The 25,065-nt window shown below is 39.1% G+C and overlaps 1 protein-coding gene across 8 annotated transcripts in view; it reads left to right on the top strand.

Annotated features, from left to right (window-relative positions):
• ASPH (aspartate beta-hydroxylase) overlaps nt 1-25,065 on the top strand; it is a 169,155-nt gene that overhangs the window by 35,990 nt on the left and 108,100 nt on the right. For 3 of the 8 annotated variants that reach the window (XM_027561047.1, XM_027561046.1, XM_027561052.1), the window contains 11 exons: nt 5,903-5,995; nt 7,567-7,638; nt 12,178-12,267; nt 12,369-12,491; nt 15,326-15,358; nt 16,604-16,660; nt 17,151-17,204; nt 17,656-17,688; nt 21,101-21,139; nt 21,670-21,705; nt 22,972-23,016. In XM_027561047.1, the coding sequence (XP_027416848.1) occupies nt 5,903-5,995; nt 7,567-7,638; nt 12,178-12,267; nt 12,369-12,491; nt 15,326-15,358; nt 16,604-16,660; nt 17,151-17,204; nt 17,656-17,688; nt 21,101-21,139; nt 21,670-21,705; nt 22,972-23,016 (675 nt within the window). The remainder of the gene's footprint in view (nt 1-5,902; nt 5,996-7,566; nt 7,639-12,177; nt 12,268-12,368; nt 12,492-15,325; nt 15,359-16,603; nt 16,661-17,150; nt 17,205-17,655; nt 17,689-21,100; nt 21,140-21,669; nt 21,706-22,971; nt 23,017-25,065) is intronic. The other 5 variants (XM_027561050.1, XM_027561048.1, XM_027561053.1 and 2 more) reach the window with 2 other exon arrangements.

The raw sequence follows: 25,065 nt of genomic DNA, 5'->3' as shown, positions 1-25,065 counted from the left end.
AAAACCCCACATGCTGTGTCATCTCTCTTTCCCATGTATTGATTCACGGGAGATATAGTCAGTCTCTGCAATGTACTAGGAGCTGTTCTAGGCCCTGGTGAGAATAGTCCCTGCCATGAAATGCTCTGATATAAACGGGATGGAGAGAAAAGTAAACTGGACTGCTGCTTGCAGTGCCCACCTCCCCCTACCTCCAGTGTGCTCCCACACTTAAATCCACTTGCAGGATCCAGCTGAGTCATGTCTGTACTCCCTTTCTCTGATCCTCCCGGGTGGTCGGACTGTGTACCTTTCAATTATCGTGCTCATCATTTTGCTTCATTCCTGAACTTTGTTATTAGACTATGATTTAAGTCCCATGCCTAAGTAAAGTTACATATCGTAGTAACTGACAGTAACAGGGATGCAGTGTATGTGTATTGAAAGGAGAACCCGGGTCTCCTGCATTGCAGGCAGACTCTACCATCTGAGCCGCTGGTGAAGCCCATTGAAAGGTAAACATACAAAATAGATAATTAAAATATATTTTAGGTCTGTATACACTGTTAATAATATTAGAAAGCTGAAAAAAAATTAAAGAAAAACCCAGAAGCTTCAATAATTGTTTTTTACCACCTTGTCAAAAGGAGGAGGGTCAGGGGTTAAGTTTGTTTCTTTAGAAGAAATGAAAACAGTAACTGATGGGAAAAAGTGTATATTTGCTGGATTTAAATTATTTCATGTAATTCTTAAAAGCCTTGTAAGGAGGTACTATTTTACCTGCTTTCTGTATTTGTGGAGACCAAAGTTGTAGCAGTGGTTATGCGTCCAAGATGGGATTCAAATGGAATTCAGATGGAATTCTTGGTTCATATTCCTGAGCGCCTACACATGACCTCATGTTGTGAGATGTTAAACTGAGTCTACTCCATTCCAGTCTTTGTGGAATCCTTTCATTGGTCCTGAAACCAGGCTCTTAAGTGATCTTTGGAGCAGTGTTTAATTCTTCTGACTTGTCATCCTCTTCCTGGAATCTGTCTGTCCATCTTGGGTTGTGTGAAGTTGATTTGAGTCTGGAATGGCTCTTACTGTATGTCAAGGGAAGCTCTTAGAGTTCGAGGCAATAGGACCGTTTTTGGGGTGCCTGCCAAGATTGTATCTGCTGAGTATATAAGCCAGGAACAACAGCGAGGATTAGCATGGCCAATTAGTATGAGTGCCTTTCTGCTGTATCGATTTCCCAGAATGTTTCTCAAATTTCGTGTACCTGTTAGAATTGTTCTTGGGCTGTATTGATTTACGCTGTTAGACTGCTCACATGTGAAGCAGTAGCAGTCCTGAGTACTTCCCACATGAACCACAGCAGCCGGAGTAACCTGGATGGATAAGATCAGTTTTTTTTAATCTGTACACCATTGAATTAGTGAAGATTCATATAAAAGATTGAGGAACTACATTTTTAAAATATCTTTGCTTTTATGTGCTAAGTGTGTGATATCCTATGAAGCATCATATTATGTATAATCCTTATTTTCCCAGATTTTGGTGAGGAAGCAGTTTGTGTGTAATTCTTGTAAAAAGTCGATCCTTCACTCTTAGAGTAAGAGCCGGGTTTTAGGGAGCTTTCTGATGCTCAGGGCTAGGCCTGTGCTGTTCGCCTGTGTTGCCACCTGGTCCTTCCTCACTCCCAGCACCTTCCCTGCTGAAGAATTTTGTACTTGCTGCTCCAAAGCTTTACCTGGAGACTCTTGTCTAGTATAACTCATAAGGCCAGGTCCCTGATGTCCTCCTGTAATCTGTTTCAGTCTTAATCAGTAAGTCCTTTCCTCATCTGTTTGTTGTGAATAGTCCCACCCTCTTTCCGAAAGGGTCTCGTATACTCTAAAGAGTTCATGTTTCTTATCTTTTTACTGTTCCCTTCCTGTGGGTCATAGGGGTTTTGTGTGTTGGTTTTCTATAGAACAGCACTTTGAGTTGAGCTTGTCTTGTTTAGTTGCTAAGTTGTGTCTGACTCTTTTTGTGACGCCATGGACTGTAGACCACCAGGCTCCTCTGTGCACTTGATTTTCCAGACAATAATACTGGGGTGGGTTGCCATTTCCATCTCCAGGAGATCTTCCCAACCCAGGGATCGAACCTGTATCTCCTTTATTGACAGGTGGATTCTTTACTTCTGAACCACTAGAAAAGCCCACCTTGAGTTAGTAGGTGCTGAATATTTGTTGTATGAATGAATGCAATATGCAATTTAGTAACTTTTAAAATGTTCTGTATTTCTGGAAGGAAAATCCATTTATTCTTTCCCATGGTAGTCTGGTATAGTTGGGTAGTATTGAATAAAGTAAGTTGATACTGGACTAGGATAATTGTGTCAGGTAATTAAACTTGCTGTGAACAGTTGATTTAAAGTACTCATTTCATTACTTTTTATAACTTCTTCCATTTTGAATTAAATTGGAGGCAAAATTACACAGTTATTAAATATAAACTTTTTAAAAATTTATTTATTTATTTTAATTGGAGGCTAATTCCTTTACAGTATTGTGGTGGTTTTTGCCATACAGCGACATGACTCAGCCGTGGGTGTACACGTGTTCCCCCGCATCCTGAATCCCCCCTCCCACCTCCGTCCTCATCCCATCCCTCGGGGTTGTCCCGGAGCACCAGCTTTAGGTGCCCTACCTCATGCATCGAACTTGCCCTGGTCATCTATTTTACACATGGTAATATACATGTTTCAGTGCTATTCTCTCATATTGTCCCAGCCTCGCCTTCAGTTTTTTTTTTTCCTGATTTATCTTATGCACACAAAGACCTAAACACAAGGTATGTTTTTAAGAGAATTCGATGATCTTCCAAATCATACAGGAGCTGTTGTGGTTGGCTTGCAACGATCACTCAACCCTAGGTAATCACCATCAGGCAGTTGTGGTCACTCTGCTGCTCTTACCAGTGGAGGAATGGAAGTGGGTTCTGGTTTTGACTATTAAAATGGGAAGAATGGTGAGAACTTGCAGGAAAAATTTCTTCAAGCCTAAGAAAGAAGTGGAAGAAGAGGTGGTTCTTTGCTTCCGGACGAAGTCTTGTCTCAAAGAGGACCTTGCTGCCCGGGAGACCTGATTACCACCCTGAGGATGAAGCCAGTGCTGAGAGCCAGCCAACCTGCTGTTAAATAATAAATTTCCTTCTTGTTCAAGCCAGTGTGAGTTGGTGTCTTGTTATTTGCAGCCCCAGCAACGTCAAAAGCAATACATTCATTTCATAACCTGACTAAATATTTATTTCAATGCTACATCCTTGCCATGTGTACCTCACAATAAATCCAGTTTGAAAACCTTTCCTTTGCCTTACACGTGTTTATTTTTCTTGTTTAGTTTTTGATTACTTTTTGCCTAAACTCTTGTACAAGACATGGATTTACCACTGTTTTCTGGGGAACACTTATTCATGGATTCATGGGCTAAAATGGACTTGGGTAAGAAAAAAAAAAAATGGAAACGCCAGAGTAAAAGCTTTCATATGGGTTATCAAATCAATAAGAATTATTCTAGAATGCGTTTTCATTAAATGTTAGCACCTTTATCAGAGTCTAGGGAAGGAAAGATGTTAATAAGAACTTCAGCTTCTTTGAAGTTTACAAAATAGTTTATTTTTGCCCTGATTTCACCTCTGGAAAATCACCATGACTAGGTGTCAGTAAATTTACAATTCACCTGCCACTTTGGACAGAAAAGAAAACGGCTCAGTATTTTCTCTCGTTATGGGCTTCCTCCTGTTGTGTTTCATGTTTTACAATTTCAACTTTAGAGACAACTCCCAGCTGGTTATTAGAGTCAGTGTGGGTCTGGATATTGATGTGTAGTAGTAGTTTTCAGGCACTTTTGCCTCAGATTTTTTTTCAAATGAAAGTTTTCTCTAAATCCAATATGAATGGGATTTTCAGGCAGCTTAAATCTTTCTTGTTTGATGGGGACATATTTTACTGCTTATTGAACCCATGGAGCACAGTTTGAAAGCCTGCTACAGACAGGCTTAGTAGAATGACCTTGTAATTTTTCATCCAACCTGAGATACTTTTGAGAGTGAAATAATTATACCAGGACAACAGACAAACTGGAAGTGTTTGGGCAAATTAGGCTTGTGGTACTGAAATGGTGGATGATGCTAGAACTCAGATGGGCATCTCTTTGGTAAATAGTAGCAGGGAAATTGATGAGTCCCCGTTCCCTCCTCTACAGCCCTAAGCCACTCTGGTACAGCTAGAGCCGGGACCCTGTAAAGTCTGCAGCCATTTAAAAAGCAAAGCAGCCCTTCGCTGGGTGCACCCCGTCCTTGGGCACCTGCTATGTACCAGGTGCTTTCTGCAGTGCTGAAAGTGCAAAGATGAATCTCTTGATTCAGAAGATGAAAAGTTTACCCTATTAATTCAGCAAAACTTGGCCATGGAGAGGTCCATACCTGTCCCAGTAACAGTTGAGAGCTCGTAAGCATAGGTTATTTAAGCGGAAAAGTGCATGGGGGAGTTTTCAGCCTTGAATTTGGATCTTGAAATGTGATGTGTTTTACTAAAGGCTTTCATCTCTTACCCCCACCCCCTGAAAGTAAACTATAATTAGGATCTGTGCCTATTTGTGTATGCCCTCTCTGGAATCTATAGTTAGGAGCAGGACACGATTGTATGCGTTGGTGTTTGTTTTCTAATGTTAGATTTTTGCGTAAGTAGTGTCAGAAATGAGTTCCTAGAGGAAATATCAGTGATGAGGTGGGGTCCTGTGAACTCTGTTTCAGTCTTTTTTAGGATTTGGGAGATGGGGTAGGAGTATGTTTTTGTTAATGAAAGAAAAATAAAGTGCTATAAAAGAGGGAATAGTCAGGAAAAACACAAAGAACCAGAGCAGGAGAGTAAATGAGGATCTCCCAGATTACAGCAGTATACCTACATTGAGTTAAAGGTGCTTAAAATTAGAAAAGGCCTCTCTGCTCTGTCCTGACCTTTTCACTCCAGCTGTTGACATGCAGGCACATGCCCTTTAATATCTGCTCCTGGTACAAGACTCTCAGTGGGGTAACAGAGAGCCCAGGGTTTGGTAAATGGAATTGTCAGGCTCATGACAGTCTAATTTAGTTTTCAAAATTGTTGTATTTAGGATGCATTTTAATGTGCTACATACAAAATCTCAAAGAATTAGCAATATATAAGATTTTAGAGCAGCATTGACTTTAAAATCATCTTTTGTGTTAATATATCCTGATGTCTTATTTTCCTTAAGATAAGAAAAGCAAAAGAACTTTTTTTTCCATATTTTTTATGGAATTTTTAATGGAATTGCATGTGTTAACTTTAGAAGGGTGTACATAGTGAGTTATGTTTTTTTTCCTTATATTTAACTATAGTTTTCAAGAAGAGTAATTAATTATATATAAATCAAAGAAAGGCATGCAGGCAATAAGAGTAGAAAGTTCCAGTACCATCTTAGTTGTCTTATTGCTGAATTTGGAGTTCAAAACTTAGAAGTTCCTTATTCACTTATGAACACGAGAGGAGATTGAACCCATACTGAACTTCTTTTGCCAAGTTCAGGCATGACTTGTTATATTTTATTTTACTTATTTTTTTGTGACTTGATCTTTTAGAGATTTGTGAATATTCAAATAATGATTTATTATTTTTTAAATGAAAGGTTAATTTAGGTAAAGAGTTGTTAAAGGCCCGGTGAATTCAAAGAAGGAACTATTTTCCAACTTTATTTTTTTATAAGTATATCAATATTCTCATGTAATAGAAACTGGAAATCTTTGAATAACTGACAATATTGATGAAGTGTTGGGAAATATTATTTTACTTGGTTTAATGTGTCAAAAAATTTTTAAAAAGGAAAAAAAAAAAAAAAACTTTAAGTTAATTTTGTGAATAAAAATGCAGGCCTTAAAGAAAAACCTGCTCCAAAGCCAACAGTGCCACCAGAAGAGGCAGACATGTACCCTTGGCTGGAAGATCAGGTTCTGGAGAGCCCAGGTAAGCTTTCCTCTGATTCTGACCAAACATACCTAGTTGCATCCCAGGTACCCAAAGGTAGCAGCTTCCAGAGTCCTGTCTTATCCATGATTTTGTTTTGCAGTGATCGCAGAATAATGAAATAACTGGGTTAGCCAAAAAACTTGTTCCATTTTCCCATTAGATGTTACAGAAAAACCTGAACAGACTTTCAGGGGTTTGGTGGGCCAACCCAAACCTTTTTCTTCTTGTCTTCTGAAATTTTATAGTAAACTCTCTTTCTCTCTTTCTTTTTTTTTCTCCTAGAAAAAATCCACACGGGATCATTTTAATTTTTGAGATTAAGAGTCCAGACACAGAAGGCTTCTCCTTGTCTGAGACCATATTTGAAACATCATGAACTAAGTGCTGTGTTTCTTGATTCCAAGTCCAGGATATCTGTGCCATATTATATTGAAAGTAAAATTAGACAGGTCTTGGACATTTAGTTTTGCCCTCTTCTGTCATATTATTTAATGAAGTAGGTCTATTGGGCTCCCAGTCTTTTTAAAATGAGTTTCCTGTCTACAATGAAATTCTTCCCAGGACTCCTTGGGATCATCTGTGAAGCCTGTTTATATCTACATAAATTCACACATGAATTCAAGTATTTCCTCAGTCACTCAAGGACCAGTGACCCATATGATAAAAACTCCTGAAATCTCTTAATAAATTGGTAAATGAAGTCTGATTCCATTACTCTCATTTCCTATTGATGCTTTGGTTTTTATTACGAAGTACTATTTCTGCACATTTTCTTTTACTCTAGTTCTCAAAAGATTTGGTTTCATTTTGCCACCTATTGGAAATGTTAGGTATGACACTGCATTTTTACCAGTGATTTAGCCACTGAATCCAGATGGTAGTTGTGTGGATTTTATCACTATATATTGGTAGTTTGGTTTGGTTTACCTTTCTTCCTTTTAGTAAAGATCAAAATGTTGCTGTCAGTTTTTGTTGTTCAAATAATCCCAGGAGAAGTTCCTGTCTCTCACATTCCTGTACAATTGCCGTAATCATGCCTTGACTTCGCAGCAAGAGTGATTATTTTTTTCCTTTTTTTTTTTTTCAGAATTTAAATGCGTATTTGAATTTAGCACCTTAAATTTTACTTTGTACTAATTTAATTTTTAAAAACCTTGTTTTTCAAAGCTGGTACTTACTTTGAAATGTACCATTTGCTTTCCCTCTTCCTTTTTTTATTCTTTGTTAATATTACTCTTTGCATATTACTGATAACCTGTCCCAAACTTCCAAACCCTTCAGTTTGTTATCAGCTCATATCCTTTTCAACTTCTTGGTGATATTTAATTTGGTTTAAATGTTACCTTCCCAACTTTCCTCTTATTTGAGTCTCTACCTTCTGTCTTCTCTAACTACCTAGTCTATAACAGAGGTACATACCTCTCATTAAAAACACAATAAAATAGCTGCCCTCCTTGACCCCTACTCATCAATCGAGGAACCTGGTGGGCTGCAGTTCATGGGGTCGCAAAGGGTTGGACACAACTGAGTGACCAACACTTAACTTAGTTATGTTTTAATTATTTTAGGACGTCAGGATATTGAAGATGAAGTATATGAACAAGTTCAGTCACTTGATGAAACAGTATACTCAGAACCTGGTATGAATTAAAATATGTTTCATGTATTACTAAAATGATGGTTAACTGCATAAAACGACTTGGATATTATTTTAAAATTTAAGTATTAATTGAGTGGGCTTTTAAAAGTTATTAGAGGACAAGTGTTTTTAAAATAACACAGCACTAGTTTTATTTTGCCCCATTTTATTGTTAAGAGAATAAACAAATGGAGACCAATGATAGCGTGACCAATGATACATCAAGAACAAATAACATTAGCAACAGGAGGAGGGAAATAGAAGAGAACCAGGTAAACTATAACAAGCTCTCTGGGAACTGTTTTCAACCCTCAAATTATATTGACTGCTTGTGTGGCCACCAGAGCAAAAAGAAACTTTTAATTACGTAGAGCAGACTCAAACATGCAGTTTACTTAGAGAATGTAAAGCATTTCCCTAGCTCTTACATCTAAAAAGTTTAAGTTCTGTATGGAGAATATTAAATGGTACTCTAGAAACCAATGTTTTCAGATTTGCTAAGACTGTTTCTTGACTCATCCATTGATAAAAACACAGAACTCCCCAAAGGGTTTCCCAGGTGGCTCTAATGGTAAAGACCCCACCTGCCAATGCAGGAGACTTAAGAGCTGCAGGTTTCATCCCTGGGTAGGGAAGACCCCTGGAGGAGTGCATGGCAACCCACTCCAGTATTCTTGCCTGGAGAATCCCACAGACAGAGGAGCCTGGGGGCTACAGTCCATGGGGTCTCAAAGAGTCAGACACGACTGAAGCGACTTTGCACACATGCACCACACCAAAATGTAACAGGAGGGTTTTGAAGAGAGCAGAACACGTGGTGTCCTGATACTTTTAGTGTGTTGGCGTGAGCTGAAGGTGGCCCTACAGTAAAAAAATTATGTTTCTTAAAAACAAACAATTTCCCATCATTTAAATTGGGCTTTTGAAGGCCGGCTAAAGTATCTTAGTCCATCTTGGGTATTTTGAGGTTAAGTATAAAAGCATCCATCAGGCTCCATCTGTGCTCCACTGGGGAGACCAGCTCTGTCTGAGTTTGAGGGTTTTGCCCTTGGCTAGTAGGGGTCTAGGAGCCTGTGTCCTTTTAGTACCATTTCTTCTCAGCTAGAGAAGCTACTTCACCTGCCCATGTGATCAAACACAGGCTTTCCTTTCCTACATCTTTTTTTTTTTAATTTCAACTTTAACCTAAGCCAAGGATGATACAATCTCAGCACATGGTTGATTTCAATATGATGAGGTAAGTGCTGTGATGGTGAAATACATGATGCTGTGTGGGACTTACTCAGACTTTGGGGTCACCAGGGGCTTCCTGGAGGAAATGACATTTTGATTTAGGAGCTGGAGGATGGTACAATGCTTTGCCAGTCAAAGGTTGTCAGCAAAGTTTTAAGTAGAGGGCATGGCATGTCTGAAAGTCCAGGGACCAAAAAGGTCTGAACGCAGGTGGAGAGATAGGGGAAGGAATGTTTTTACTTGATCCTAAGAGAAGTTGGAAACATTGGAGGGTGTGAAGGAGTGTTGTGTATTCTGTCTGCAGTGGAAAATGAGGTGGAGGAATTGTCAGTAGGAAGATGGGACACGGAGATTGTACTGGGGATCTGAGTGAGTCGAGATGGTTGATCAAAGTAAGTTTCAGCCAAGGTTGGAGGAGAAGGAAGTCGTGGGCATGGTGGACCTCTGGACATGCAGGAAGCCAGACACTGGAGGAAGGAAGCCAGGCTAGCACCTGGATTCCCTGAATCTGTTCTTTGTCAAGACTTTCTCCTCAGGAAACCACAGACCGTGGCTTTAAATACTACTGAATATATATCTGCAGCCCTGATCTCTCATCTAAGCTCCTGGACTTACCTAATTGAATAACTGACTAACTAGAGATAACTATTCTTATCTCTATATGCATGTTTTATGGATATCTTAGACTCAAAGTGTTCCTAAAACTGAATTCTTGATTCCTCTCCATCTCACAGCTCCACCGAAAAAAAAATGTTTTATTCCAGTTTTATATTTTACATAAATGTTTTACATTCTAGTTAGTGGTCTCTTTATCCATTCAGTTGCCGAAGCTAAAATTCTGGGGGTTTTCCTTGATTTCTTTCTCCTCTTCCCCTCACATGCATCATCCATCAGCAAATCCCTTCAGCTTTGCCTCCAAAATGTATTCTGACTTCTGCAGTGTCAGTACCACCATCCCCTCTTCCATCCCCTTGGGTCTTTGCTTCAATCTTTGCTCCTCTGCACCCAATGTTTGATGTGGCCAGGCCTACTGTGGGCTGATCTCTCTCCCCTTGATCACTTTTCTCGAGCCTAGTTGGCCTCTCTTTTCTCTGTAATCGCCAGGCCTGTCTCTGCCCTAAGACCTTTGACTTGTTCTGTCTTCTGTTAGTATGTTTGTGTGTGTGTTCCAGTCTTCACATCTTATCAGGTCACGCTTGCCTCCTTGACGCTGTCTCTAACGTAGACTCTCTGTCCCCATCCTTCTGTGTTTCACCGTCGCATTCTGGTCCTGCAGTTACTTTTATTAGCTGTGTGGCTTTAACACAGTTCCTCAAGCCCTTCACCCTTCAAAGTTGGATAATTGCTCCCTCATAGTGTTGGGGCGGCAGTTGCAGAGGGCACTGGCCATGCCTCTGATGAGGTCTCGTGAGCTCTCAGGAGACAGTTTTCCTCATGGCGGGCTGTCCCTGGGTCATGGAGACACTCAGACGGTGTGTGGTGCTTCTGCTGAAAACAGGCGCTTCTGTTGAATAGATGGGTGAGAGAGCTCAGCTCTGCCCACGTAAACCCTGTGAAATTACACTGAATAAATAAATAAGGAACATGACTAGAAGAAAAAAAGAGTCGTACAGTTAGTGACAGGAAAAATTGATCGGTGTGCTGAGAAGCAGAAGATCTGAAGTGAGAAACAAGATGGGAGGCTGTGATGAGAAGACCGAAAACAAGCAGTGTCAACGTAAAAGGGACTAATGGCTCTCTCGCAGCACTGGGCCGCACCAGGTGCCTAAAGTGACTAGGAACTCATCGAGTAAAGTGACCAAGAACACCGTGCTGCACTTCGGGAGGAAAGTTCAGTAGCAGTGGAATTGTATCATTGTTACCACTGTGGTGACGATGATGGTAAATATTAACAGCAGCCGCACAGCAACAATAAAATGTACTTATTATAGTGAAAGTGAAAGTTGTTCAGTCGTGTCAGACTCTTTTTATGTAGTCCATGGAATTCTCCAGGCCAGAATACTGGAGAGAGTAGCCTTTCCCTTCTCCAGGGGATCTTCCCAACCCAGGGATTGAACCCAGGTCTCCTGCATTGCAGGCAGGTCTTTACCAGCCAAGCCACCAAGGAAGCCCAAGAATACTGGAGTGGGTAGCCTATCCCTTCTCCAGTGGATCTTCCCAACCCAGGAATTGAACTGGGGTCTCTTGGTTTGTAGGCAGATTCTTTACCAACTGAGCTACCAGGGAAGCCCTTATTTATTATGGGCCAGGCATTTTTCTCAGAGAAGGCAACGGCACCCCACTCCAGTACTTTTGCCTAGAAAATCCCATGGACGGAGGAGCCTGGTAGGCTGCAGTCCATGGGGTTGCGAAGAGTCGGACACGACTGAGCAACTTCACTTTCACTTTTCACTTTCATGCATTGGAGAAGGAAATGGCAACCCACTCCAGTGTTCTTGCCTAGAGAATCCCAGGGGCGGGGAAGCCTGATGGGCTGCCGTCTATGGGGTCGCACAGAGTCGGACACGACTGAAGCGACTTAGCAGTAGCAGCAGGCATTTTTCTAAGCCCTTCAGTCCTCATAACAATGCTATGAGTAGGTACTCTTATTCCTTTTTTTCAGAAGAGAAATCTTAGGCCCAAAGCAGTTAAGTAACTGGCCCAGGGTCACGCACAGCCGGTACAGGTGGACCTAGATGGTCTGATTCCTAGAGTGGTACTGCACTGCACACCGTCGTCGGGCTCACTTAAGTTCTCTGGTTAGAATGATATATGTGGGAAATCCTCTGCATGAGGCCATGTCAAGTTACTACTGGGAGGATGTCTCAGACCACAGTGACCAGCGAACCCACGCTGCAGTGGAGTCACACAGCATGTCCAACATCTACACAAGGCAAGAGAAATGGTTACGTATATCATGCCAGTCTCACAACAGAAAATGAGCATCTTGACATAACTTAAAGGCTAAACACAGAAACCTTTGGAAGCAAAGAGTAATGCATCTGACCTAATGCTGATGACCTCACATGTGGTTTAGCTGGCGGTCGGCTGTTCTTTGCAGTAGAACATTTACATAGAGTTGTCTAAAACTGTTACGTGGAATTTTATGTCAGTTCTCAGTGGAAGATCACAAGGTGATCTTTGATCTACTGATCATTGAAGAGGCAAATGTAGTAAGAATTCTGAATGTATTTATTCACTTATGAAATATGGATTGAGAACTTCTCATGGCTAATCATAGCCCCAGGTGCTGGGCAGACAGAGCCACTAAAATAAGTGAGGTCCCATCCTTGGTGTTGTAGTGAAAGAAGACCTGTTGCCCCCTCAGGTGAACTAGTCTTTGGCCAGAGAGAGGACAGAGCTTTGGCGTGTGCAGTGGCCCGGAGGAGGGGCAGGGTGTGCCCAGCAGCTGCAGCGGGTACGTGCAGCCTTGCAGACGGGCCGTTGGTGTTTGTGCTGGCTGCTGCCAGGGGCCCTTGGCGTAGACCTGTGTCACTTTGTTCATTACTGTTGTTCAAGGAGAGAACCTGCCCCAAGAACCAGAAGGACCAGCAGAAGAGCTGCAGCCCGACGACCATGTCTTTGTAGGAAGTGATGCAGATGACAGATACGAACCCATGGGAACTGGAGCCGTTCATGAAGGTAGAACACTTTTGTTTTTGGTTTCTGAATAAAGCACAATGAGTCATTGGTAATTAGGATTGTTGAAGTTTTTTAAAACCAATATTTAACTTTTATCTAAAGTTTTTTTTCTTTCACTTGAAGCTAAAAACCAATAAAATGAGTCTTTTCCCTAAAATAAATAGATGTCCCAGTTTTTAAATTCAAAGCACAGTAGGAATTCTGAGAATTTATGCATTTTTTATAGGATATAAATGAAATCCTTCAGTACAATTACTGGACTCTCCATCCTGGAATACCCTTTGTTATAAGATACTCAAGCAACTGATGAAATACTGACCTTAATAATCTACCAAAGGTCTTGATCTAAAATGAACTCTGTGACTACAGTGGGTAGAATACAATTTGTAACCTAGGCATTGGCAAACCTTTCTTTTTCGTAAATGGCCAGCTGGTCATTATTTTAGGCTTTGCAGACCGTAAAACCTCTATCGCAACTTCTCAGTTCTGTTGCCATGGGGCAGAAGCAGCCCTGGACAATGCCCAGTTGAGTAAGTGTGTCTGTGTTCCAGTAAAATTTTATTTGGAAAATCAGGAGGCAGGCCCCATGTAGTCTACATATGGACCAAACTTCGTGTTGATTGGTTTGCATGTATCAATATTTTAAATTAAATGCTAGCTATTTAAGTGTCATTTGAGTCATTTACTTTGTACTGTTTGCATTAGGCCAGTTAGAATGGTAGCTATTCACTACTGACGTATGGAAAACTTTTCATTCATATACTTATTGCTCTGTTCTGTTTTAATATGAGGCTGCCATGGTCATTTAGAACCCTGCTAAATTAAGTCCACATGCTTTGTTCTTTTGGAGTCTGTTCTCTGTACTCTTCTTAAAGTAGTCCTTTGAGACATTAATGAATTCTTAAATGATTTTAAGCCACATGTTTGTACTCTGGTTTTTGTTATTTGAAAATATTCAAATTGTATATCATATTATACTTAAAATGAGTATGAAGCAAACATTGTTTTTTAAGAGAGATGTTTCATCTCTAAAGAGTGATGCAAGAGGGACTTCCTGGTGGTTCAGTGGTTAAGAATACACCTGCCAATGTTGGAGACACAGGTTCAGTCCCTGGATTGGGAAGATCCCACATGCTCCAGAGCAACTAAGTTCATGGGCCACAATTACTGAAGCCTGCGCTCTGGAGCCCGAGAGCTGCAACTGCAGAAGCCCATGTGCCCTGGAGCCTGTGCTCTGCAACCGGAGAAGCCACCGCAATGGGAAGCCCGTGCGGCACAGCTAGAGAGTAGAGCTCATGGGACTTGTCCAGGCCATACAAGAACTGAGTGAATAGGTAGCCTCCAGACAATGCTGTTGGTAAATGGTTGCAGGGACTATTTTAAAGCATAAACCTTACGAGGAATTAAATAGATCTACTTCTCACAATGTTTAACATATTGGGGAACTTACTTGAGAAGCAAACAGCTCCTAATTTATGAATAAATGTATTTCCAAAAGCTTGTGTTCATGCCTGTTGTTGAGCAGATAATACACTTTTCCACAGAAATAACACCGTAAGTGATGATTTGGTTTCCATACCAACCTACAGAATTGTATCAGATGCATAATTTGGGAGGAAAATTTAAGTTCAAAATGCTTTTCAACATGTGTATGATCTCACTTGTGTTGTGCATTGAAAATACACATTTACAGACTAGCTTTTGAGCTTCAGACCTTCTGATATCATAAATATCATGATTTCTATGGGAAAACATTTCTGAGTAGGAATGCTGATGAAATGATTTCATCATTTCCCAGGAATGTCTTGCTCCTTCCCATCTTTGGCCAGAATAACTAAGTAAGATTGACAGTTGATATTCTAGATGATGCTTATACAACAAGTTTGAATCAAGACACTCAAATAATCAGAAACATAAGGAATTTGATATTTTTGAGGTTAGGAGGTATAGATCAAGAGTGGGCAGAAACACTTGTAAAAAATTTATAAATTGAAGAAACTTTATTTTCTGACCTAATTTTTAATTGGGACATAGATTCAGTTTGAACGTAAAAGTTGCTTGTTATGAGTCTTCAGAAATTAAAAATACTTATGTCCATATAGCTGTTAAATTAACAGAGGTCATGTGAGTGGCAGCACTTGGCCATCAGAGGTATGTAGATGAAAGTATCAACACATTGACCTTTCAGCTCCCCAAACATCTATAGTCCCTTGGTTCTGCCTTTGTGTTTCCATATAGAGACTGTACTTTTGCTTCTGAAAATGGCAGGACATGTCTAGAAAATAGATTGGCCAAGGGGCTTGAGATGTGGACACAGCCTTTGTCACTGTGTTGTGAGAACAGTCGTGTCCAACTCTTTATGGCCCCATGGACTATAGTCCACCAGGCTCCTCTGTCCATGGAATTTTCCAGGCAAGAATACTGGAGTGGATTGCCATTTCCTATTTCAGAGGATCTTCCTGATCCAGAGATTGAACTCTCCATCTCTTGCATCTCCTGCATTGGCAGGCAGATTCTTTACCATGGTCACCACGTGGGAAGCCCGTCTTTACTCTGACTAAATCACCCTCCCTTTTTAGCTCAAGTTACGGTGTTTGTCATCTTTGTGGGGTTGTTAAGTGGATCCTCTAAGAAAAATATGTGAGGCATTTCTAAATGTAGTTCTGGTGAAAGATATTTAGCAGATGTTTATTGATATTTTCATGGTTTGTTTTAGTACCTATTTGCTTTCAAAATAAAATCAATGATAAACATTCATCCAGAATATACATATAAAATACATAAATGTACTATTTATTAAGGTAGTAATCTTTATTTAATGTTATTATTTTCAGAAACTGAAGATAGCTACCATATAGAAGAGACAGGTAAGATTTTAATTTGGTACTATTCTGTTTTAATTAATGTTTTCCTATAAAAGAAAGAGATAAAATGATTATTATGTATTAACTATCATACTTTATATCAAATATCACATAATACATAATAAATTATTATTATATAATACGTTATACCACAATTATATATATTTGTATGTACACATATATATAGATATATGTATATATCTACATATAGATACATGTATATATGAATATAATTTTGTGCTTTTGAAGTCTACTTCCTGAAGATAAATTCCCAGGAGTGGAATTATTAAGTCAAAAGGTACTGTGGGAGTTTGGGATTAGCAGATATGAGCTGCTGTGTATAGAATGGATGAACAACAGGTCCTGCTGTATAGCTCAGGGGACTATATTTAATACCCTGTGATAAACCATAGTGGGAAATATATAAACAAGAATATATATTTATATATATATGCATACTGAATCACTTTGCTGTATAGCAGAAATTAACACAACATTATAAACCTACTATACCTCAATAAAAATAAATAGAAAAAAAAATTTTTAAGAAGATAATTGGAAAAAAAGATGCTGTAGAATTACATGTTTTGTAGTCCTAAATTCCTGAGTCAGAACAGTCAGAGTTTTGTCTTGTCTCATATCATGTGTCCCCAGAAAGTATGGCCACACTGGAGATGAACGTACCGTCTTCCAGTAAGCCTGTGTCGGCCAGTTTTTCTCCCAGGGTTGGAATAGACCCCTCTTTCTGTGGGACTACGTCATATTGTTGGCTGGCATTTAGGACGTATGTCGTTTCAACAATAGGTGTCTATAAACATGAGAATTGTGGTGTAGTCGGGGGGTGCTCAGGTGCTGAGTCCAAGTGAGGGGCTAGGAATGTGGGTCCTCACTCAGGCTCTCTTGTGCGGGTGCCTGCTGTGTGCCTGGGAGGAGGGTTCACCTGCACTCCTCTGTGTCTCTGCCTCATTTTTTGTTCTGTGAATGTCATTGAATTTTCATTAAATGAGAATATAGCTCCATGATTTTGTGGTTCAGTTACATTGATGATGGAAACTTTCTTATTCATCTTTGTATTTGGCATTTAGCACAAGTTAGTACCTGTTTGTTTCATGAATGAATGTAAGTTTGAGCATCATTTCGATTTGATTTCTGTCTCCACTAGAAATTGTGCTTTTCCTGTTTTAAATATCAAGCATAATCCTTTTCTGAGACATATTTGTCATTTCCTAATTGTTTCCTGATTTATAGCTTCACCAGCCTACAGTCAAGATATGGAAGACATGATGTATGAGCAGGAAAATCCAGGTCTGTAATGTATGTTTCTGTTTCAGGCAGTGACCAAGGTTGTTTCCACCCAGGGTTAATGATTCACTCTGATTCAAATAGAGATCTCTTTATAATACTTGAGTCATTTTTGGCTGCCCAGGTATTATACAAATATCTGAATATAGTTTAATATTACATGGAGAAATGGGGAAAAAGGAGATTTTTTCAGATCACTGTTGGGATTTTGTAAATATTAATAGAATACTGGCAAGAATGTTTGGGAATGAATGAGGCAATGTGATATAGTGGAGCCAGATTTGGTGAAAATTCTATTCTGCTCCTTCCTATCCTTGTGACTTGAGAGGAAATTATGGCCTATTATTCAGCTTAAATTTTATTAAATAATGATAATAATATCTATCTTACACAATTGTTAGAATTAGAGTTAATTTGTAAATAGTTTAGAGTAGTGTCTAGCAATGTGCATGTTTTTTCATGTTTGGCAAAGGTGTATGTTTTTTCTTTCTAGATTCCAGTGAACCAGTAGTAGTAGATGATGCTGAAAGAACATACCAAGAAACAGGTACCTGATGAATGTTTTCATTAGATTTTAAACCTTACTTCCGGCTCTATGGTTGCAATGCTCTGTTAACATGATGATTTTTCTTTTCATGGGTCAAAGATAATTTTAACGCCTAATACAGGATTTTTTGCATAGATTGTTCAAAAAGACTTTCAGGCTTTCATATTTCATCTCATCTACCCCCACCTCATAATAAAACAAGATATTAATTCCTAATGTTTCTTCTGCATGTCTTGCTTTATGCCAATTTGAGAAATTTTTATGAAAATAATTTATCTGTCCTTTCCTATCATTGTTTTTGGGCAGAGGCCTTTCTCACTGATTGTACGGTCATTAAATGTTTAAAGGAACAGAAATCTGTATTGGAGATTTAGTTGTGCTTTTTCACTAAAATGACTAAAAAGTAATGACTCAAGTAATACTTATTTTGGTTTTATTCTCTTTTTTGCAGATGATGTCACCTACCGAGACTATGATGAACAAGGTTTGAAAATGCTTTTTAACATTAAGCTACCTACTTGTTTTTAAAATCTACTCAGAGTTAGACTGTAAAGTATGGAGAGTGATACTTTTAGCTACAAATACCATAACTTAAAGGAGCCAATCAATGGGTAGTTTTCAGAGTTTACTTCGGGAGATGGTTTATCCATTCCAGTGATTCTGCCATTGCTTTAGGAAGCAGTTACAAATTTTTCAGGAAAATTTAATCTCATTGCTTTATAGTTGTGGCTGTTTTTAAATTAAATATAAGTCCTGTGCTTGAAGACTACTTTGAAGTGAAGTGAAAGTTGCTCAGTCGCGTCCAACTCTTTGCAACCACATGGACTGTACCCATGAATTCTTTACATAAGAATACTGGAGTGGGTAGCCTTTCCCTTCTCCAGGGGATCTTCCCAGCCCAGGGATCGAACCCAAGTCTCCTGCATTGCAGATGGTTCTTTACCAGCTGAGCCCAAGAATACTGGAGTGGGTAGCCTATCCCTTCTCCAGAGGATCTTTCTGACCCAGGAATTGAACCAGAGTCTCCTGCATTGCAGGAGGATTGTTTACTAACTGAGCTCTCAGAGAAGTGAAGACTACTTTAGTCAGAGTTTAACTACTCTAGTTGCTTCTGCAAATTAATTTCATTAAATAAAGATGACTGCTGTCCATGGAGAAAGGTATGGAAGAACTCCATTCTGGACTTAAAGCGGCATAGAGAAAATAGTTCTGGCATCAGATTCTGATTTAGGCAATTGCAGCTGCTCTTGTTGCCCCAGCACTTCCCATGCTGTTTTCATTAAACTTCCTGAAGTAGGTTATGTTTTCACTACTCCCCAGATGAAAGAAGTAAGGTTCAGAGAATGTAAGTAATTTTGCATATGTTCATTTGACTAAGAAATGATAGAGCCAACAGTGGATCCTTCTTATTTCAATATCCTCAAAGATGACTCCATAGAAGGAAAGAAGCCATTTGAGAATAACTTTCTGTGAAACAAGAAGGATGAAGAGATGTGTAGGTCTTGAGTCGGACGTGGAGGACTTCCCGTGTGCTGGATGATTTTAGGGCTTGACACTCAAATATGAATAATATGAAGTCTCTACTTTCAAAAAAAACTTGTGGTCTTATGTTAGCTGGTGAATTTCAAGTGAAGAAAATTGGAAGAGCTATGTGTAGATCTAGTATGCTAATTTATTAAACATGTGATTTTAAGATTTGAGCCTACCAAGATCACCATCCACAGGTCCTAATGGGATGTGAAGGATGCCATCAGAAGAATCCTACTAGGGACTAATATTTTTTTTTAATAAATTAAATAACTTGGCCACTATGAATGCATTTAGGTTTTCTTTTTGATTTTGAATTTAAAGGAGAAAAGAGGAATTTGGAATTTAAAAATTGCACGCAGAGGTAGGATTTGAGATAGTGTTCTAATTTCTGCCAGTCATTATTGTGTTTTTCCAAATATGCTCGTAAGAACATGTTCCAAATGCAAGTTGCAGACTAGATATAGAGAACTCTAAAATCAAATTTAAAAGAAGTATAAAACTAGATAAATGTTAAGTTAGATGTTGTGAAAGTAAAGATATATTCATAGGCAGAATATTGTAATAAATATAATTTAAAATGTTAACAAGGTATAAATATGACCACTTTTGTGCTCATGTGCCTGGTGGATGGAGTGCTTTTTTGTAAGACAGATGGACTGGAAAACGGGCTTGGGGCCAAAAGGTCATGAGCAGTCTGCCCATGCGGGTAGTGCCTACTGAGCCATCCAAGGGGAGATATCAGATTAGCCGATGGATGGTATTTGGATCATAGAAGAGAAGTCTATTCCCGACTGAGTCTGAGAATTTTCGGAATATGCATCATGATTGAATCCAAAGACTGAAGTAGTTTAAGAGAGGGGAGAGAGCTAGATGAGAGGAGTTGCTGTGTCTGCACTCTGATGAAAGGCAACCTTTAATGCCTGCTAAGAAAAAGGTGAAATGATGAAGATCGATGAGAAAGGAGAGAATCAAAGGAGAGGATGGTTGCCCTGGAGTCCAAGGATGAGAGCATTTGTTAGGGAAGGAGCTGCCAGGAGATCTGATTCAATAAAGGCAGGAAGTGTCCACTGGGTTAAATGAGGGCTCGTGGGTAGTCTTAGAGGAGTCTTTTCAGGGATGTGGTCAGCACTGGAAGACAGACTGGAGTGGGTTGAGGAGAGGAAGTGAGAAGACAGCATGTGCAAATGACTCTGAAGAAATTAGATTGTGAAATGGAGGAGAGAGAGGACAAGGACAATCTTAATGGAAGAGAATAAAAAATATATATATATATATATATGTAAAATATATATACACTCACAAACACACATATATATGTATAACTGAATGACTTTGCTATCCAACTGAGCCATTGTAAATCAACTATACTTCAATAAAAAAGAAAAACATACAAAATGAACAAACTAATAAAATAAAAATGACACCAGCAACAAAAAGAAAAGGCTTGTTTGTTTTTCAGTTGATAGAAGAGCATATTAAAATGGGACACAGTTCAGGGTGACAGAGGGAGCAAGTATTCACTGTGTCTTTGTCTTCCACCAGCAGGATAGAAAAGCATTTATTAAAAACTGTCCCTCACTCTACCCAGGCACTGGGAATAATATCTAAAAGATAGTAAATGCTTGATATTTTTCTTTATTAAATGATCAAGGGGAATACATTTGTAACTGTGCTAGGACTATAACACAGTTTGCTCTTAGGGTACGAGGACATTTGAGGCATTTTGGAAGATGGGAAAAGCAGGAATCAGGCTGACTAGGGAAGCTATGGACTAGCCGGACACGAGGGGAGATGGTGGCAGAGACAAGAGCCTAAGCAGTGGAGCAGAGAGAGGTGAGCCCTGGGCTGTGGTTAAGGTAGTGGATTAAGACCTGCCCGCTGAACCCTCATCTCGGGTTGGAGGCAGGGCCGTTTGCCCCAGGTGGAACATCTGAGCATCGCTTACTCTGCGAAGTAGAGAATCTGCCAGGTCTGGGATCCAGAGTGTAGAGCAGACAGAGCTGTGGGTAACTCAGAACCTCCACTACAGTCACAAAGGATAAAAGAGAAATTCAGCACCACCCAGGGGTAAACAAAGTATGGGACCCTGTTAACAAGTGATTGGGGAGGAACTTTAATTTTCCCCATTTGGCAAGAAGGAAGCATATATAATTGTTCCTCTGGCTAGAAGAGGCTACTCTGCAATTTGAATCTAGGCCTGTTTCGCCCCAGAACCAAACTCTTCCCCACTGTACTCTGTAAACTGCCATTTACTAGTAATGAAGTCACAGGGGTTCAAGAATAAACTAGACTTTGAACTGTATGGCTGCTCTTGTGTTCTAATGAGATACTGGGCTACAGGAGTATTTTTTCTGTGTATTTTGTAGTGTACGAGCCATTGCAAAATGAAGGGACAGAAAGTTCAGGTAAGGTATTGAGCTTCCTGCAAGTCAGCTCCCCTTGAATTTGTGAAAACGAGTATAACTTGTGGAACAAAGATGTAGTCAGAAATACAAGACATTCTTAAGTCACTAAGGAATTGGATCATGTTGATATATTTATCCTGTTTATGGTGCAAGGTTTATGTCCGCAGAGATAATGCCAACCTATTTTTAAAATCAATTGACTTTTACATATTTATTTATGTTTTGACTGCACCAGGTCTTAGTTGCAGCGTGTGGGATCTAGTTCCCTGACCAGGGATTGAACCCTGGGCCCCCCTGTGTTGGGAGCGCAGAGCCTTAGACACTGGACCACTAAAGACATCCCAGCCTATTGATGTATTCTTTGACTATAATTTAGAAATTAAAGTTGATATTCTAATGAATCTCTCTATAAGAAACCCCAATCTAAAAAGAGTCAAATTTAGGTCTCCAAATGAATATATTAAAGAACTTGTGAAAGTATGTAAGATGTGCTTAATGTAAGATGTGCTTTAATTTTTTTTTTTTTTTAGATCATGCTGTAGATAATTCAAACACAATTTTAGAAGGTAAGTTAATTTAATAGAAATCTGTTTACTTTTTATAAAAAGTTATATTCATTTCTTCAACAAGCATTTATCACACACTTACTATTTGCTGTCTTGACATTGCTCAGGGGCTCGGAGGATGAGAGTGAATAAGAGAGTAGAATTCTGTTTTCACTGGGGGCTGGCACTCTAGTGACCAATGAGATGATAAAGTAAAGATTATGAGAAAGGCAGTGATGGAGATGAAATCAGGATTGTATAGTACAAAGTATCATATTAGGGTGAGGAGGGCTGCTCTAAGTAGGAGGAGGTGGTGTCATGAGAACGAGTTATCCATGGGCTGAAGTGGATTGAAAGTTATGTCCTTTCAGTTGGAGAAAATATGTATGAGGCTTCTTTTTCCTTTTATCTAAAATATTTCCAACTGTTTTGAGCATTCTCACAAGTAGAAGCAAATTAATGCAAGAAGAAAAATGATTAAAATAGCTGCGTAAATATTTTGAGTTTTAGAAAACGCTAATAAAATATTCTCTTTTCGACCAAAGCCTGTTACACAAAATCTTGAACAAAAGGAAAGATAACAATTTTATTTCTTGATAGTGTCTCAGTTAAGGTACTTCCTGCCCACCCACTGTGTTGTTAGGGATGAAGATACTAACATGTGATGTAATTTTATAGAGCCAATCAGATAAATATATCATTATACCATTGGGTCGTGAGGCTTACAGTTTCTTTAGTTGTAAGTGGGTTGATGTCTACAAAAAAAGGCTGGATGTTATAATTCATATCCATATTCTTGGCTAGTTTTAGAATAAGTTACCTTGAGTATTATTTTTCAAAAACAAGCTTATTAAGGATAGTGATACATTTTAAAGATTCTATTTGAATTTAATTTTTTGTATTGTTAACAAGAAACAAGATGCTTTAAATATCTTTCAACAGCTTTCCTATCAAGTCTGGTGCAAAATTGTGGTGAAAACTTGGGCTTTGGTTCATATCTCCTTTGCCAGACAGTAAGTTTTGAGGTTAGTCAGTTAGGCAGATAATGTTCTAAAGCCTGTGGTTCAGGAAAGTTGAGAAATATACAAACTTTTACAAAGTTGTAGCTCATTTTTCTTTATTGTGTTGGTGCAAAAACCTAATGCTTTATGATAAATTGCAATCAAACCCCCAAACAGTCTGTAAAAATAATCATGCCAACTGAAAGATCTGTAGTCTTGAAACGCTGGACAGCAATCTGTAATGGAGTGTTTTTTTATTTATTTTATTATTTATTTATAATTTCAGAACCGCACATGCCCCCTGCAGAGGAACAGCAAGAAGTACCACCAGGTATGGCATTTCGTTACAAGTATTTCCTTTTTCTTTTTTGTTTAATGTAAAAGATGCTGTATGAAGAAAATTCTATGGAGAGTAGAATTCGTGAGAGAAGAGGATTAATTATACCTATCCTAAATTTAAAAGGAAAATTTTGTGTGTTTAGGTCAGTTGAGCCAAAGTAACGGGGAATACGCATCAGACAGAGTCTAGTACTTATTGGTTGAGCTAGAATTTGAGGAGTGTTCATGATCAAAACACTGTATGATTTTTGCTATCATAGATGGTGATAGTAGTAGAAGTTAGGTTGTGGGGTTTTTCCCTTGTTTTGATTGACAGGCTATCTGATGGAGGATGTGGAGTCAGACTTGCCTTCAGATGAAAATTGAACAGTACATATATTAGTGACATTGGTCCTCCCCACTGACCCGCACTGCCCATCTTCCCTAAAAGCATCCTTGCACCCCACATGGTCCAGGCTATCTGGGACTTGTGAGTGAGTGCCCTGGAGTCCTTCCTACCAGCCCACTGTGTTACATCCATCACTCTGCTTTTCCCTCCCTTCCCCAACACATCCCTCTCATCATCATCGAGTTTAAAGAATAGGGACAGCATTTCAATCAAAGCCTATGCTTTCAAATGCCTTTTAGAGAAGACATTAACTATTCCTGTAATCAGAAATTAACATATAAACCTCTTATTCTCTAAGTGGGAAAAAATATTTTATTAAGTGAGGATTCGTCAACATCTCTTTCTCAAATGTATTTCCTCTTGTTTCTGTGTTTTATTTCCTTTTTTTTTTTGTTTCCGTTTTATGTATTGGTTCAATTTTTACTCATATTTTTCATTTTATGCTTCATGTGAATTTTGTAGCGATGATGTGCACTAGGAGTATTGATTTTGGTAGAAATAATTGTGCCTGCCAAAATTGGTCGAAATACTCAATTTCAAGGGGAAAAAGCCTTTTCTAATCAAGGACTATTTTTAGTTATACCACCGCTCATATTTACTTATTTAATGGTTGGGTAGTTCTAAGTTTTGATAGTTGTTGTACGTTGTACATTTATAGTATGTATGACTCCTGAAGGAACTGCGTTGTTGGCATCATAACGTGAATGAGAAACAAAATCCATGGAGAAACTGACTTTTGACATGATAACTTCTGGGCATATGCGTATATTTTGTGTTTAGGAAAGATGCGGAGTCAGGACAGTTGGTGTCTCTGTCCTGCGTTTGTAGCTTCCTTTGTATTGCCGAGCAGTAGCTTCCTCTGTATTGCCGAGCAGTAGCTTCCTCTGTATTGCCGAGCAGTAGCTTCCTCTGTATTGCTGAGCAGTACATCAGTGTGCCTTGTTTCTCACCTGAGAATGCAGAGCAGGTTACTGAATTTGCATTTTGCTTACTCTGCATTCCTTTAAAGAAAGTTGTTTTATAAGTTTTCCTAAAAATAACGAGTGTCTACAGCACTTCTTCCTAGTTATGGTTGATATTTTTTTAATATCGACCTGACTTTAATGAAGGTATGAAATATAATATTATTTTCTGACCTAAAAGCTCTGTGCTTCTGTTTTGGTGTTTTATAAATGAGCCCCCAAATTTCCTTGGAACATAATTATAAAATACTAAGGAGTGGTTGTAGGGGTGAAGGGACTGGGGGCTGGAATAAGGTGCTGTTTTTTTTGATGAGATATTTAACAGCTGAAGCAAATGAAAATGAAGATTTGATTCATATGCATCCTTTCTGAGGATAGAATGAGATCCCAGTGAATGGTGGCTGTGGCTGTTACTATTTACTAATTAATTAGGTTGATATTGGGGCTTCCCTGGTGGCTTAGCCGGTAAAAAAATCTGCCTGCAATGCAGGAGACCTGGGTTCAATCCCTGGGTTGGAAAGGTCCCCTTGAGAAAGGGAAAGGCTACCCACTCCAGTATTCTAGCCTGGAGAATTCCATGGACTGAATAGCCCATGGGGTCGCAAAGAGTCGGACACAACTGAGCGACTTTCACTTTCACTTTCTTTCACTTTAGGTTGATATTTGAGGTGCATCAAGAGAAGCTGAATTC

This window comes from Bos indicus x Bos taurus, chromosome 14 (genome assembly GCF_003369695.1).
Source record: "Bos indicus x Bos taurus breed Angus x Brahman F1 hybrid chromosome 14, Bos_hybrid_MaternalHap_v2.0, whole genome shotgun sequence".
Taxonomy (NCBI): Eukaryota; Metazoa; Chordata; class Mammalia; order Artiodactyla; family Bovidae; genus Bos; species Bos indicus x Bos taurus.
This window is presented reverse-complemented; position numbering and strand designations above follow the sequence as displayed.